This window comes from Phodopus roborovskii, unplaced genomic scaffold (assembly GCF_943737965.1).
Source record: "Phodopus roborovskii unplaced genomic scaffold, PHOROB, whole genome shotgun sequence".
Classification (NCBI taxonomy): Eukaryota; Metazoa; Chordata; class Mammalia; order Rodentia; family Cricetidae; genus Phodopus; species Phodopus roborovskii.
Genome location: NW_026126625.1, coordinates 6445982 through 6462322, shown reverse-complemented (window position 1 = coordinate 6462322; position 16341 = coordinate 6445982). Strand labels below are relative to the sequence as shown.

At 45.6% G+C, this 16341-nt stretch overlaps 1 protein-coding gene across 1 annotated transcript in view; it reads left to right on the top strand.

Moving 5' to 3' along the window:
• Positions 1 to 16341, top strand: part of Iqgap1 (IQ motif containing GTPase activating protein 1) — a 95643-nt gene that overhangs the window by 64257 nt on the left and 15045 nt on the right. Inside the window, exons 19-34 of the mRNA XM_051206571.1 lie at positions 469 to 639; positions 1370 to 1453; positions 1545 to 1616; positions 1709 to 1778; positions 2144 to 2352; positions 3431 to 3586; positions 4092 to 4255; positions 5204 to 5428; positions 9286 to 9426; positions 9513 to 9597; positions 10628 to 10860; positions 11297 to 11429; positions 12958 to 13060; positions 13631 to 13766; positions 14077 to 14164; positions 15911 to 16123. Coding sequence (XP_051062528.1) covers positions 469 to 639; positions 1370 to 1453; positions 1545 to 1616; positions 1709 to 1778; positions 2144 to 2352; positions 3431 to 3586; positions 4092 to 4255; positions 5204 to 5428; positions 9286 to 9426; positions 9513 to 9597; positions 10628 to 10860; positions 11297 to 11429; positions 12958 to 13060; positions 13631 to 13766; positions 14077 to 14164; positions 15911 to 16123 — 2283 coding nt within the window. The remainder of the gene's footprint in view (positions 1 to 468; positions 640 to 1369; positions 1454 to 1544; positions 1617 to 1708; positions 1779 to 2143; positions 2353 to 3430; positions 3587 to 4091; positions 4256 to 5203; positions 5429 to 9285; positions 9427 to 9512; positions 9598 to 10627; positions 10861 to 11296; positions 11430 to 12957; positions 13061 to 13630; positions 13767 to 14076; positions 14165 to 15910; positions 16124 to 16341) is intronic.

Genomic DNA, 16341 nt, shown 5'->3' with positions numbered 1-16341 from the left:
AAGTCAACACAGCTCTCCTCTGGGCAGCTAGCTGTTCTGCCAACGGTGCCATTTTTTTTTTTTTTTCCTAAAAATAAATCTGATCATTTTGATTTTGTTCCTCTGTTAAAAGTTTTCTGTTGTTTCCGTCACCTGTAGTAATTAATAGTCCATGAACGTAGAATACCCCCCCCCCACAAACCACATACACACTTCACAGTGTTTGGGGGGGGTAGTATTCTAAGTTCTTCACTAGCATCTTGTTCCAGTGGAGATAGAGTCATGGGCACAGGAATAAGGAATGAATTAAAGACCTAGACTTTAATATTTAATTACTAATTAACAAGTCAGCCTGGCCCTGGACACCATACCTGGGGTTTTAACACCCAATTACTCAACTCAAGATTGGGAACCATTGAGGGAGAGTGAAGATAGCTTGTGTGCTCTAGGTGATGCTTTGCCCCTAAATGTGACCAAATGCTTTTCCAGAGCTCCATCTCTGGAGTGACTGCTGCATATAACCGAGAGCAGCTTTGGCTGGCTAACGAAGGCTTGATCACCAAGCTGCAAGCCTGCTGCCGTGGCTACCTTGTTCGACAGGAATTTCGATCCCGGATGAACTTTCTGAAGAAACAGATCCCCGCCATCACCTGCATTCAGGTACTTCACACAGTGAGCAGGCCTCCCAAACAGGAGGAATAAACTGTCAGGCTATAAAGCTGAATGTGTGAGTGTGTTTCTTGTGACCTCTTTTCTCATCTTTGAATGGTTACGTCCTGTTTGTGAAATTATGATCGTTGTGCTTAATGGTGGTGGCAAGAGGCATAAGGGAGCACCGCTCATGTTTTCTTTCACCGTGTCTGTGGGCAATGTTTGCACCCCTAGAGAAATAACAGTGATGATATTATAGTCACAAATAAAGCAATAGTGCTTCAGTGACAATAGCAGAAAAAAATTAATTAGGAATTTTGACCCCATTGCTGCGCCATGGGTCTCTTTAAGTTTTCTTATCTGTGACATGAGTGTGTTAATGTGAATCTCCCTTGCCTGATAACAGTGAGGATGACAAATTGGTGTGCTGCGTTTTAAGATGGTGACAAGTGTGGCCTGGGAGTACAGCTCAGTGGTAGAGTGCTTACAGAGTGTACACAAGGCCATAGATTGGGTCCCTAGCACCAAAGCCCCAAACAAAGCTATTTGTAGTGTTCCAGTGATGCCGGAAAAGAAGTGTTCTCCAGGTGGATGCACGGTCTGTGCCTGCGGAGGTGCTTCCTCCTACAGCTTCGCCAGGAAGTCGTGCTTGGAGAATAGCAAGCTGCGGTCGTTTCTTTTTTTTAACTCTCCCTGATTCTTTGAAAATAATGCCACATATACTATATGATACTTTTAGTCACAGTGGAGAGGATACAAGCAGAAGAAGGCATATCAAGATCGACTGGCTTACCTGCGCTCCCATAAGGATGAAGTTGTGAAGGTACGGTAGCCCAGCAGGGTTCGTCCATGTGGGGCGCAGGTGTGATGTGTTGAGAAGGCCTCCTCTAAGTTCCAGGACCCCTTTTCCACAGATTCAGTCCCTTGCCAGGATGCATCAAGCAAGAAAGCGCTATAGAGATCGCCTGCAGTATTTCCGAGATCACGTGAGTATCCCTGGGTGCAGCAGGTTGGTCAGGAGGATTCTTCCATGTGCCTGGTGGACAAATGAATAAAGAATCTCCTCTTTGTTCCTTAGATAAATGACATTATCAAAATCCAGGCTTTCATTCGGGCAAACAAAGCTCGTGATGACTACAAGACTCTCAGTGAGTAACCATGGCTCAGCAGTGAAGAGTTGAGGCAGTGCTTGGGAGCCCTCAGGTCCTGGGCACTCTCCACGGAGCTCTTTGGTTGTCCTGAAGGCAAGGCTTGGGGGAAGGGTGCCACTTGTGATTAAGCCCTTTTGCTAACATGTGGCTAGACGTTTTGCTGCTTGCCGATGTAGCCCCTGTGGTAACACAGCAATAACACAACTCAGGAACTGCACTTGGTAGTTGTCTCAGCACATCTCAAACCTAAGTGTTAATATCCCATGTGTCACTAGAGCTTTAAGACTATGCTAATCCTTCCTCAGACCTAGAGTGTTTTCTGGTAACTTGGGTCTTTGTCTGATTCATATTTTCTTTGTCAGTCAATGCTGAGGATCCGCCTATGATTGTGGTCCGAAAGTTTGTCCACCTCCTGGACCAAAGTGACCAGGACTTTCAGGAGGAACTCGATCTTATGAAGATGCGGGAGGAGGTCATCACCCTTATCCGTTCTAACCAGCAGCTGGAGAATGACCTCAATCTCATGGATATCAAAATCGGACTACTAGTGAAGAACAAGATCACACTGCAGGTACAGCTGGCTGCCTGGGACCAGCATGGGGGCCTGTGCTGCTCTTGGGTCCTGCCTTTCTCTTCCTAACAGGAGGCCTTTTTAAAGACTGTCTGTCTGTTTATTCATCTTAGGCAGTATGTCAAACCCAACCAGGGCTTCACACATGCCAGCCCTCCCTACCACCACCACCAAATTTAAATTTTTTTTTTTTGTAAATTTTATTTTATGACAATATTTCAATAAGTTGTCCAGATTGTATTCAATCAACCTTGTAAACTTTGTTTGTTTATGTGACAGGGTTTCTCTGTATGGCCCTGGATGTCCTGGAACTCACACTATAGACCATGCTGGCGTCAAACTCAGAATGTTGGGATTGGAGGTTTGCGCCACTACTGCCCAGCTTCAACCTTGTAATCTTTTGCCTTGGTAGCTTGAGTATTTAGGATTACAGGAGTTAGTATGTTTATGTGTTGTGATGGTAGGGTTAAACCAGGATATTAGGCATGCTGGGCAGGTCCTCTGCCCCTGAATTTCACCCCTAAGACACATTTTTAAGGCTAGGATGTGTCTTAGTTGGTGGCATACTTGAAGCCATGGGTTTCACCTCACATATTACACTAGGCATGGTACAATTCTTGGACTTGGGAAATGGAAGCAGGAAGATCAGAAGTTCAAGGTCATCTTTAGCTACATAGTAAGTTTAAGGCCAGCCTAGGGTACACGAGATCCTATTTTTCAAAAAAGGAGGTATGGCCACGTGCTGCTGGCACACTCCAGTAATCCCAGCACTCAGGAGGCAGAGGCCAGCCTGGTGTATAGAGCGCGTTCCAGGACAGCCAGGGCTACACAGAGAAACCCTGTCTCAAACCATCCCCTCTCCCCCTGCAAAACAAAAAGGAGTTATGATTTTAAGATAATTGATTTCCTGATCCCACTCATGGTTTGCGTTCTTCACGCTGAGGTGGCTGTAGAAGGTTGAGATACCAAACAGGGCCATTTAGGGGATCGGCTGGCCAGTGTGCTGTGTGCAGGTGTACAGGTGCAGCTCAGCCTCTACTCTGCAAGCCTGTTGATCTGTGTTGTGTTTTGTTTGTAGGATGTGGTTTCCCATAGTAAAAAACTTACTAAGAAAAATAAGGAGCAGCTGTCTGACATGATGATGCTAAACAAACAGAAAGGAGGCCTCAAGGCCCTGAGCAAGGAGAAGAGGGAGAAGTTGGAAGCCTATCAGCACCTTTTTTATTTACTGCAAGTAAGTGGCTCCTGGGATTGGCTGTGTAAAATCCAGTGGATTTCTTTCTCCTTCACACTGGTCCTCCTGGAAGTCCTGCCCGGCTTCCACTGAGGGATACGTCTTGTTTTCCTTCTGTATATTGTAATCATTGAGGTTTTACACAGCATGAACTTGGGAAAGGAAAGCTTAACAAGCCTCAACTCCCTAGACAGAGAACTATAGGCAATTAAGGAATGCTGAGAGCAGAAGAAATAGTATTCCCAGGGGAAAGCACACCAGCTGCTTACCCAGGACTAAATGGTCAGCTCTGAAAATACACATACAAGTAACATTATACAGACTGGGCAGCTTATCAACAATTAAAGACAAAGAGCAAGGGGGGTTATATAGGTGGGATTGTGGGGAGGAAAGGGAAGAGAGAAATGATAGAATTGTAATTTCAAAAAAATACTATCAAAAGTATGAATTTTTAAGTAAATCAGCCTTTATAGTATCTAAAAGTTTCTGATCTGTTTTATTTCAGACCAACCCTACCTATCTGGCCAAGCTGATCTTTCAGATGCCTCAGAACAAGTCCACCAAATTCATGGACTCTGTAATCTTCACACTGTACAACTACGCATCCAACCAGCGAGAGGAGTACCTCCTGCTTCGGCTCTTCAAGACAGCCCTCCAGGAGGAGATCAAGTACGGCAGGGCGGGCAGGGGGGCCCCTCCCATCACCGGAGATGGCCATAGTTCAGGCTCAGATTAACTTTTGCCTTTCCTTGGTCTCAACTTGTGAGAAATTCTCTTTTTTAAAATAGCTAATGTAAAGTGTTGGTAACTGCCTAGCACAGTGGTGCACTCCTGATATCCCAGCATTCTAGAGGTTGGGCGGAAGGTTAATAATTAATAGAATTAATGCCCAAAGCAGGTCTCTTCATGCCCAGGGCCTGGCATAGCATTGCTGTATACAATATGGCCACCTGTCCATCCCTGTCTAGTTTACCGTTTATCAAGAGACAGGAAGAACTAGACAGTAGCTAATTCTTAGCAGTTATTACTATAGCATAGTTATTACAGTTATGAGGGACTTCTTAAGAGGGGGCCAGATGGGGCTGGCAAGATGGCTCAGTGGATACAAAGTGCTTGCTGCCAAGCCTGATGACCTGAGTTCCATCCTCAGACCCACATGGTAGAGAGAAATGATACATTCTCTTGTACATAAATAACTACACGTAATTTTTAAAAGAAAGAAAGAGTTGGCCAAGCATGGTGTCCAATTTATAATCCCAGCATTCAAGAGGCGGAAGCAAGAAAATCATAGACCCCCCCCCCCCATATCAAATAAAACACGGAGTATTGCCAAGAGGCAGAGGCAGGAAGACTAAGAGTTTGAGGCTAACTTCAGCTACATAGAGACTTTATCTCAGGGGGGGAAAAAAAAAAAAAAAAAAAAAACGATGTTATGGTATTGGTCCTAAAGTGAAGGGTCCAGTCATGACTCCTGCAACTGAGAGAGCAGTTACCAGAAAGTTCTGTGAATATTGGGAAATGCTTACAGAGGAAAACTGACCTGTTTCCAGAAGAACATTTTTAAACTGATAGATTCTGGGATTAGTTTAAATTTAATCTGTATTTGACATCTTATAGGTCAAAGGTGGATCAGATTCAAGAAATCGTGACAGGAAACCCTACGGTTATTAAGATGGTTGTAAGCTTCAACCGTGGTGCCCGAGGCCAGAATGCCCTCCGGCAGATCTTGGCCCCTGTAGTGAAGGAGATCATGGATGACAAATCGCTCAACATCAAGACCGACCCTGTGGATATTTACAAGTCGTGGGTTAATCAGATGGAATCTCAAACGGGAGAGGCAAGGTATTATGATCATGGCATTTTTTTTTTCATGCGTTTGCTGTTCTCTGTATCTTTAAAAACGCAGTTTCTTTTGATTTACAATAATAATAGTTCAAATAACGTTTCCTGTCAGGCATGTTTATAATCTCCGTGTTTGGCATCTGGACGCAGGAATGTCAGTCGTAGCTACATAGTGAGTTCCAGGCCAGCAAAGACTACATGAGACTCTGTCTCTAAAAAGCAAACACACACACACATTTTTTCCTTTGGGAACTGTGCTTCAGGTTAAGTTGATAGTTCACTTATTTAGCAAATACTTATTGAGTGCTTGTTATATTCTAGCACTTTTAGATGCGTGTAGAATAAAACAGTAGTGAACAAGGCATGTGTGAGATAGTTCATCGGGTAAAGGCTCTTCCTTTGCAGTCCTAGAGAACTGAACTGCACCTCCAGAGTCCATATAAAATTAAAGAGACCAAGCCCCACAGACTTGCCCTCTGACCTCCACATGTGTTTTGTGGCACACACCTCCCCCCATAATAATAAAAAGAAAAAATAATAAGAATTATAATAGTGAACGAGACAAACTCAATCCCTTACCCCTTTATAGTTCATTGGGGAAGAGAGGTAAATAAAACAGGTAAATAAAAATTACAATCAAGGAAAAGTTTTCAAAGGTTTTTGTAAGGCATTCTACTAGAGTACAGGAGAGTGCGAACATTGGCGAGTGGTTAGGGAGAACCATCTTTTAGCTGGACCTAAAGAACAAGATGGTAAGTGTGAGTGTGTGTCTAATGCCCTGCAGTGCTGTGCCCAGGACCGGAAAAGACTCTGCTGTAACTGGAGCAGTTGAATGGGAAGGTTCATGCCGCTTGGGATGGGAGGAAAGGGTGCCGGGTAAATGGTGCTCTGTCCTGGGTACTGAGAGCTGAGGCAGATGAATGGATATCTAAGGGAGCTGGGTCTGCCAGAGTGAACCTTAACTGCCAGAAACAGATCTAAAGCAAAAGCTTGTCAGTCAAATTTGGGTAATGCTGGGAAAAGAAAGTGCAGGGAGCTGTGCTGATTTTGGTTTTACATAGGTGGAATGAGGACCCGGAGACATGAAGTGAGTAGCTCTGTCTCTGGTTTTTCATTTGGGGCAGGCTAAACTGCAGGGAACTCAATGGTTCTTGGTGGAGTAGCTTTTCACACCATTGTTGTTCAGTCTGCAAGCCAGGCACAGTGGCTCACATATGTAAAGCCAGCACGTTGGACGTTTGAGGCAGACATTCAAAGTTACAGAATGAGGCCCCTTCTCCACCGCCCGTCTCTGTGCCCTCTTTGTCTGGGAACTTGGCCTGTCACCCTGTCAACACTGCTCAAGGCTACTAACTTAATTCCTTAGATGATCAATGGGTCAGTCATTACAAAGCAGAATTCTACTGGCCAGTTCAGGATTTGTTTCTTGTTGGCGTTGGTAAGAAACTGTGTCTCCTGATTTTCATCAAATGGAAATTGACTGTTTTTTTTTTTTTTTTTCTCTCAGTACTAGTACCTGTGAGGTGTGGGAAGCCACCTGGCATGTCAGCCCCATCTCCCCCTCCCTCCCACCCCCCAGGCCTTTCCCTTCTGCTTAACCACCCAACACAGCAGACTTGGACCTATCACCTCTTAAGGAGAAGAGTCACCTCTATATTCTTAAATTTCCCCTTTCCTCAAGCTGGGTGGTGGTGGTGGTGGTGCACACCTTTAGTTCCAGCATTTTGGAAGCAGAGGCAGGAGGATCTCTGAGTTAAGGCCAGCCTGGTCTACAGAGTGACTTCCAGGACAGCCAGGGCTATCAGAGAAACCCTATTGGGGGGGAGGTGTTTCTCTTCTCGGTGTTCTTTTCTCTGGCCATTGTGGTTTCGATTCTCTTGCTTGCTACTATTTTGTTTTGATTATTAACTTTTGTGCAATGCTGAGGATGAAACCCAGGACTATGTACGTGGGAGACCATGCCCTGCCACTAAGCCATCCTCCCTAGCACTACTGCTGTTTTAAAACAAATGTGTAAGGTTACAGTGAATTTTACTAATGTAAAAGAGACAATGTTAAACACACAATACTTTATTGTTAATTACAAACACTTTACTGGGTTTCATCCAGTGTGCTATGGCAACTGTTGGTTTACCATGGTGACTATAAGCAACTCACCACACATCTGTTCCTTGGCTTCAATTTCTGGTGGCCTTTGGCACTGCTTAACTTGTGGTCATGTGATTATATTGTCTGCCTCCCCGGCTCCCTTGCCTCTCCCCTGCGTAATAAATCTCCCTCTGTCTCTATCTTCTTGGTCACCTGGTTTATATTTAGGGACCACTTGGACGGTCTAAGATAGTCATCACTTTTAAAACCTCGACTATACCAGAACCCTTATCCTTGCGTGTATCCTTATCTTTATTTGTGTAGACCATGTTGTAGCACATCTTCATTTTTCATTCCCACAAGTCTGTATGCATCCCAGGCTGGCCTTAAATTCCCCGTGTAGCCGAAGAAGGCTTTGAACTCACGATCCTTCCCCTTCCACCTCCTGAGCATGCCCTTTAGGGCCTGATTTATATGTGGTGTTGGGGATTGAAGCCCAGGCTTGGTGTGTGCCAGACAGACACTCTGCCCTTGTCCCACACCCCCAGCCTCTCGCTCCTGCCTCTTCTGACCAAGTGTGCTCCTTCTGACTGTCTCCTCTAACACGAAGAGGTACCAAGTTCTATTGGCTGTGCTGTCTCTTGGGTCCTGTGGACCATCTTGCTCTCCACCGTTGGACCTGCATCTTTGTTCATACGCATCATCTCTGGTTCAAGCTGGGACACTGGCTTCCCACATCTCTCACTTTAATTCCTGTAGGGAGCCAGGGCAGCATTTCCTCAAAACTGAGAACTTTCTTTAAACTGTGTGTGTGTGTGTGTGTGTCTGTGTGTCTGTGTGTGTGTCTGTGTGTGTGTGTGTGTCTGTCTGTCTGTGTGTCTGTGTGTGTGTGTGTGTGTGAATGTGTGTCTGTGTGTGTGTGTGTGAATGTGTGTCTTTGTGTGTGTGTCTTTGTGTCTGTGTTGAGGAATAAGGGGGCATGCGGAGGTCAGAGGACAATTGTATGAAGTTGTTTCTCTCTTTCCACCCTTTCTGTGGGTTCTGGGGATCAAACTCGGGTCTCCAGGCTTGTATGGCTAGCACTTTCACCTGCTGAGGAATCTCAATTCTCTAAAACCTTTAACTTTTAGTGGCTACTTCTGGCTTCTAAGCAAGTTGAGACTTAGCAGTGTATACAGGACCCATTAGCTTTTCTATTCTTGTGTCTCTCCCTTCTGTTCTTCACTCATACACAGCTTCCCTGCCCTCCTAGAAGACACTTCACTTCCATTTTCTTGAGCTGAGGTGTCTGTCCTTGAGGTTGGGAGCCTTCCTTTCTTTCTCCAATCTGAGTAGACGCTCCCACTGTAGCCCGCAGCACGTCTCATCAGCTTACTGTTTATAAGCATGTTTTTTCTTCATTGTAGGGAATTAACCCAGGGCCTGGGGTATGCTGGAGAGTGCAGTATTGCTGAGCTGACCTTAGTCCACACAGTATGAGCACCTGCTTGCATGCCTCTGGTGCTGTGAGAGCGACCCGAGAGATGTGATGTCTTAAGTGCTTTCCTTGCTGAGTGCTTATCAGAGTGCCCCACAAGACAAGGCATCCAATTTACAGTCGAAAATCCAAGTTCAAATTTTGCCCCCAGCTTTAACCAGCTCTGTGCAGAGGAACAAACTTAAATTAGCTAAACTTTCTGGGTCTTTCTATTTATAAAAGATGAGCTTCCTGCCTCAAGCTGTCCTGGGAGTTGGTCTAACATTGCTGGGGGTAATTTCTGTTTTCTTAGCAAACTGCCCTATGATGTGACCCCTGAGCAAGCCTTGTCCCATGAAGAAGTGAAGACAAGGCTAGACAACTCCATCAGGAACATGAGGGCTGTGACAGACAAATTTCTTTCAGCAATCATCAGCTCGGTGGACAAGATTCCGTGAGTGCCCTCAATTATGGCCCCAAATAAAAGCTGGCATTGATGTTGTACTCTGTGGCCCTGACTTCTGTTTGTCCATCCCACAGTTATGGGATGCGCTTCATTGCCAAAGTGCTGAAGGATTCGCTGCATGAGAAGTTCCCTGACGCTGGTGAGGACGAGCTGCTGAAGGTGAGAACCCTGAAAACTGGTGGGTCCCTGCCCTTCTCGTAGCCCTTAGGGACCTGGCCCTGACCGCAGACCGGCAGGAGGTGCCTGTGTGTCATTTCTGGTGCAGCTCGTCCTTGACTGTGGGCCTTAAAGGCAGTTGTAAATAGAAGACGATAGCCCTTCTAATCAAATAGTTTCTGTTCATTTGAAAGGCACACAAAGTGCACTAAGTATAGGAAGTTGAATTTTCTCCCCCAAGTCCTCCTTTCTCTGAAGCATTGCTCCATCTCCTGGTGGCCAGGTGAATAGCAGCAAGCTCAATTGCTCTGCTATGACTTGGCTGCTGACTTCTTACTCGGCTGTACTCTTTCTATTTATTTTTTTTAATCGGAACGCTTTTCTCTTCTCTCTCCTAGTTCTGTGCTTTCCTACAGTGAGGCCTCGATTCTAGACTTTCTGTTCAGGTGAATTAATTTTATTTTTGTCTGGAACTCTAGGGGAGATGCCATGATTGCCCTTGAGTTCTGCTGTGGAAGAGATGTGTGTTGAGTGACTCTCGTTTCAGAGGCATGAACTTGGCCTTTGCAGTCTGCAGCATGTGGATGGTGGGGTTGGACAGATGGCATTGTGCTAAATAGGTCATCTAAGGGTTTACTTTCGCTGTGCTCCGTAGCTTCACCAAAGCCCACCTGTGAAAACCAAAAGCACAGGCGTTTGCAGCAGGCTTAGCTGCTACTGTCACATGTGAACAAAAGATGTTCTGACATGTTGGATCACATAGCCTACATGTCACTTGAGTTCTGAATCCATTCTTTCATTCATCCCTGGTTGTAGTTTTCAGTTCTCTTATTCCCCTTACACACCCTAGATTTTGTTTAATTTATTTTGAATTCTAGGTCTTGAAGGGAAGGCTGTGTGCATGTGTGCATGCTGGTGTGTTTTTTCATTTACCGTTTCCTCACAGGACTGCATTTTCTCATTTTCATTGCTAGCAACCTCACGTGTGGCTTCCTCAGTACTGTGGTCTTTAATGCCCATGCTTCTGTTTCAGATTATTGGTAACTTGCTCTACTACCGATACATGAACCCGGCTACTGTCGCCCCAGATGCCTTTGACATCATTGACCTGTCTGCAGGGGGCCAGCTCACCACAGACCAGCGCAGAAATCTGGGCTCCATTGCAAAGATGCTCCAGCATGCAGCCTCCAATAAGATGTTTCTGGGCGATAATGCCCACTTAAGCATCATTAATGAGTATCTTGCTCAGTCCTACCAGAAATTCAGGTAAGGGACAAAGTAGATGATACATAACCCAACCTTTTATGACACTTTGTCTGTGTTTGGTATTAAGGGTAATGTCGACCTCACAAATGAATTGAGAGATGTTCTCTTCTAGGGAAGAGTTGAGCATTTCTTTTTTGTTGTTATTGTTTCTTTGGTTTGTTTGGTTTTGGTTTTTCTGAGACAAGGTTTCCTCTGTGTAACAGCCTTGGCTATCCTTAAATTCACTGTAGACCAGGCTGGCCTTGAACTCAGATCCACTTGCCCTGCCTCTGCCTCCTGAGTGCTGGGGCTAAAGGTGTGCACCACCGCCTGGCTAGTTGATTGATTCTTGTGGGTGAAATAAAACTAACCAGAGAACTGACTAAGGCTGCTACCAGTCAGTATTGGACAGTAGACAGCTGCCAGGCCAATGCCACTTGCTGGTGCTTACTTTCAGACGGTTTTTCCAAACTGCTTGCGACGTCCCGGAGCTGCAGGATAAATTTAACGTGGACGAGTATTCTGATCTAGTCACCCTCACCAAGCCGGTTATCTACATTTCCATTGGTGAAATCATCAACACCCACACTGTAAGTATTCCCCCTTAATGACTTCATTTCATCACACTGCCCTGAATTACCTTCCCTGGCACCTGTCTCCTCTCTGATGGCCAGGTATCTCATTTTGCTGTGATCTTGTTTTGTTTCTTCAAGACAGGTTTTCTCTGTGTCCTGGTTGTTCTGGAACTCGCTCTGTAGACCAGGCTGGCCTAGAACACAATGATCTGCCTGCCTCCTGAGTGCTGGGATTAAAGGCGTGGGCCACCACTGCCTGTACTTTGCTGTGATCTTTATTGACCACAGCTCCTTGTTTTTTTAATCCTTTTCTATTGCTGTTCTTCGGTGCTAGGAGTCAAATCCAGGGCCTAGTGTGTGCTATGTGCTATGTGCTCTGTCTCTGCACTACACTCCAGCCCTGCTTCATATTTGAAATATCTGCTGTTCTGCAGATGATCCCTAAGCCTCCTGTGTCAGAGCCATCCATGCTGACATTGAGATGTTTGCAAGCCCCATGACAGGTGTCCTGACCCAGAATCTCTGGGGGTGGACACCAAAAAGTGCATTGTGAACACAGGCTGAGGGGCTTGATAAGATTCTTTCTCCCCTCTTCTGTACCAGCCATTTGCCTTATTCCTCTCACGGGCTCTAGAACACCAGCTTCATTCCCTCTGTGGCTGTGGGGGGGGGGTCTCCTTTTGGAAGCTCTGTATTTATACAGATATTCAAACACAATTTCCTTCTCTCTTTGGGGACATGTACATCAACAAGTACATATGTGATCAGGCGGTGGTGGTGCACGCATTTAATCCCAGCACTTGGGAAGTTCATATGTGATGGAATTTCAGTTCCTGTCCTCTCTGAAGACGTTAGCTGGGATAGTAGCATACGTGAGGCCTTGTTGCGTGACACTAAGATAATGTTGGTGTGAATCTGGATGCTTCTTTCCTAAAGAGATTTATTTACTTATTATGTCTGCATGATTCCTGGAGGCCAGAAGAGGGCGCCAGATCTCATTACAGATGGTTGTGAGCCACCAAGTGGTTGCTAGGAATTGAACTCAGGACCTCTGAAAGAGCAGCAAGTGCTCTTAACCTCTGAGCCATCATCTCTCTAGCTCTGGATGCTTCTTTTCTGAATAAAAAGATACTGTACATTGGCAGAGTTTAAAACCTGGGATTGGAAAACAATAACAAAACACAAAACAAGCTGTTCCTGGGACCCAGAGCAAATCTCAGTATGTTGTATTGGCGCTTGTTGAGTGTAGCGATGAACTTAGTCTGTTCCTGTGGCTTTCTTACACGGGGGCATTTGAATTTGTTATGGCCAGGAGCTGAAGTGGGGGCAGGCCAGGATTCCCTGGTATTTCACAATGTACAATGTTCCATGAAGTCCAGTGTGCTGCTGCCTGGGTCCTTGTGCTGTTTCCTGGGTTAGCTTGTTTTGCTTGGGATGTGGTGGCTTTGTTGTTTGGCTGCTTCTGTGCAGATCCCTGTTGGGCCTTGTAGGTGGGGACAGAGGGTGAGGATGGGACATGGGGTCACTCACTGGGTGTTTGCAGCTCCTGTTGGACCATCAGGACGCCATAGCTCCAGAGCACAATGACCCCATCCACGAGCTGCTGGACGACCTTGGCGAGGTGCCCACTATCGAGTCCTTGATAGGTAATGTTCCTCATGAGCCACTGGAAAGCTGAGAGGGCCCGCCTCAGAGGGTTTAGTGTCATTGTCTCTGTGATCTTGCACTGTATCAGATTCTACACACACTGTGGGGGACAGAACCAATGTAAGTCCCGCCTATGAGCAGCAGAGTCCAGACAAAAGTAACCAGCTGTAATCAGAAAGTAAGTCTTATAAAGGAAACGCTACATTGTTGACTTTTTTTTAAGAAGAAGGTCTCACTTTGAGGTCCTGTCTGGCTTGGAACTCAATAAGACCAAGCTGGCTTCACATTCTCAGAGATCTACCTCCCTCAGCCTCCTGAAGGCTGGGATTAGAGGTGTGTACCACCATGTCCAGCGAAATGATTTTTCACACATTTATGAAGTTATTGTATTATGGACCTTTCTCAGCCATTTGGCTTAGTTTCCTTTCCTTCTCAGTAAAAACACCTCACCACACTGATGTGCGTTAGTTTATCAAGAGTCATACTGACCTGCATAGTATTTATTTGAATTATTTTCCCCCTAAAGTCTTTTTATTACATTGACTCTTTCTACACTCCCAAAACTGCAGGGGAAAGTTGCGGCAATTTAAATGACCCCAACAAAGAGGCACTGGCTAAGACAGAAGTATCTCTCACGTTGACCAATAAGTTTGATGTGCCTGGTGACGAGAATGCAGAGATGGATGCTCGGGCCATCTTACTGAAGTGAGTATGGAAAGGGAGAAGGAAGTGGCCAGGAGTCCAGTTCACCTGGAACAGCCATCCTGGCCCCTCTTGCCATCACAGGATCGCCACCCTGCATCTCGCTTGGCACAGGACTTACTTTGCTAATATACAATTACAGTCTTGCAACTCCTCCCCTGTTATAGTTGCCTGTTCCTTGTGCCAGTAACTGACCCTGAGGGTGCTATAGCAAGGCATTGTGGGGGTGATGGTGCTTCGGATGCTGCTTAGATCCAATGGCAAGGAGCTGGGGCACGCAGCCACGCTCAAACCCACTCCCATCTCCTTGCAGCACAAAACGTTTAATTGTGGATGTCATCCGGTTCCAGCCAGGAGACACCTTGACTGAAATCCTAGAAACGCCAGCCACCAGTGAACAGGTACACACCAAGATTTCATACTTGTATTCCTACACTGGATAAGTTCTTCTAGGACAGGTGCATCCCTGGGTGGGGATAGGGGCACAGGGAAGGGATTGGACCCATGGTGAGCATGGATCTGACTATGGGACAGTAGTAAGGCTCATTTGACTGAGAAAGTTGGTGGCTCCTAAATCCAGAATGTGTTCTTAAGACATGAAACATGAGATGGAGAATATTGGCTGGATGAGATTTTAATCAGGGACAGAACATGGTGTCTGTCTAGTAATTTAGTGGCTGTCTTATAGTCGTAATTATATGAAGTACCTTGATTGTGTCTCTAGAAGTGCAGGATGTGGCTTCAAACTTAAGGTCCAGTTAAAAAGTAATGATACATACATCTGAAACCATAAGGCCGTTAGAAATTAACTATAGTATTGATTATAAAAATGCCAGGGGACTAGAGAGATGGTTCAGTGGTTAAGAGCACTGATTATTCTTCCAGAGGACCTGGTTCAATTCCCAGCACCTACATGGCAGCTCACTCCAAGGTCTGACACCCTTACACAGGCACACTTGCAGGCAGAATACCAATGCACATAAAATAAAAGTAAAAAAAGAAGAAAGAAAAAAAAAAAAAGATTCCAAAAGTTTTTGGGTATGGTGGGCATGCCTTTGATCCCAGCAAAGTTATCTGCGTTCAAGGCCAGTCTGGTCTACATAGCTAGTTCCAGGCCAGCCAGTGAGACCCTATCTCAAAAAGACAAAACAACAACAACAACAAAAAAAACAACCCACAGTTTTTGAGGTGGAGGCCAGTGAGGAACAGTGTATCAGGAAGTCACAACAAAAGAAGCAGAACCCAAGCCACACTTAGAGACCAGGAGGATAGAAAACAAAAGAGCAAATTCAGGGCAACAGAGCCCACAGGAACAAGGGGGCCAAGGAGGGAGGAAAACAGTGAGATCAGACTACCAGTCCAAGGTGAAGATGGGAAGGGTAGTTATGAGAAAAGCAAAGCCAAGGGTGGAATTATCTAGAACTCCAGAGCTCAGACTTGAGTGAGGGAGATGGTGATGATAGCCATGGATGACAGCCGTGGATGCCAAAGTCAGAAAAGAGAATGAAGTTGTTAAAAAAGGATCAGCTGGGCCTGGCAGTACTCAATCTCAACTCCTTAGGAGGTTGAGGCAGGAGGATTACCAAGTTCATGGCCAGCCTGGGCTATCTGGCAAGACCTTGTCTTGGTGCTTTTTTAAAAAACAAGGGAAAAGGTAAGGAAAGATGATAGAGTCCAGGGAAGGTTCTTTGATATGACAACAGTGTTTGCAGCATGCCTGGAAGCAGAGGGCAGCAGGAACCAGCTCCAGCTCAGGCAGTGTGTCAGGAGCAATTAGCAAGATTTCACTGGGCACTGCTCTTGTGTTAATTTGTGTTGTTATAGTGAGTCACAATTTGGATAAAATAACAGTGGCTTCTACATCCTAAATTAAGCTAGGGAAAGATAAAGGATTTCGTAGCTCATAGAATCTAGTTTTCTGGCTACACCTAGTGTCAAGAAAGCGGAGCATGTGGATTCACAGTTGTACTTTGCTAGGTGAAATGAGATATTTCACCTTGATGCTGTTCTTCATCTGGCATTTGATAGAGGGAAGAGATTTGCAGCTGAGTTTGAGAACCCTGCAATCGAGTGCACATATGCTATGAGTCCCGAGTTTAGGGCTCCTGTGGTGAACTTCCAAGAAGTATTTTTGTTTTGCTCTGTAGGAAGCCGAACATCAGAGGGCCATGCAGAGACGGGCCATCCGGGATGCCAAAACCCCTGACAAGATGAAAAAGTCAAAACCTGTGAAGGAGGATAACAACCTCAGCCTTCAGGAGAAGAAGGAGAAAATCCAGACTGGCCTAAAGAAGCTAACAGAGCTTGGGACAGTGGACCCAAAGAACAAATACCAGGAGCTCATCAACGACATTGCCAAGGTACTGCATGTGGAAACAGTGGTGGCCCAGCCTTGTTTACAGCTGCTTCAAGAGCTCACAAACAAGCAGTAGCCACTCAGGCCACAGCATAACTTCTCGTGTGCAGAATGGTACAGTCCGACTCTCACACCAGGGCTTCTCCTGAGGGGGATTTTTTGCGTGGTCTGAATTAATGTGGAAACAGCCTTCAGTAGACCTTCCAGTGTCTGATTTTTCAT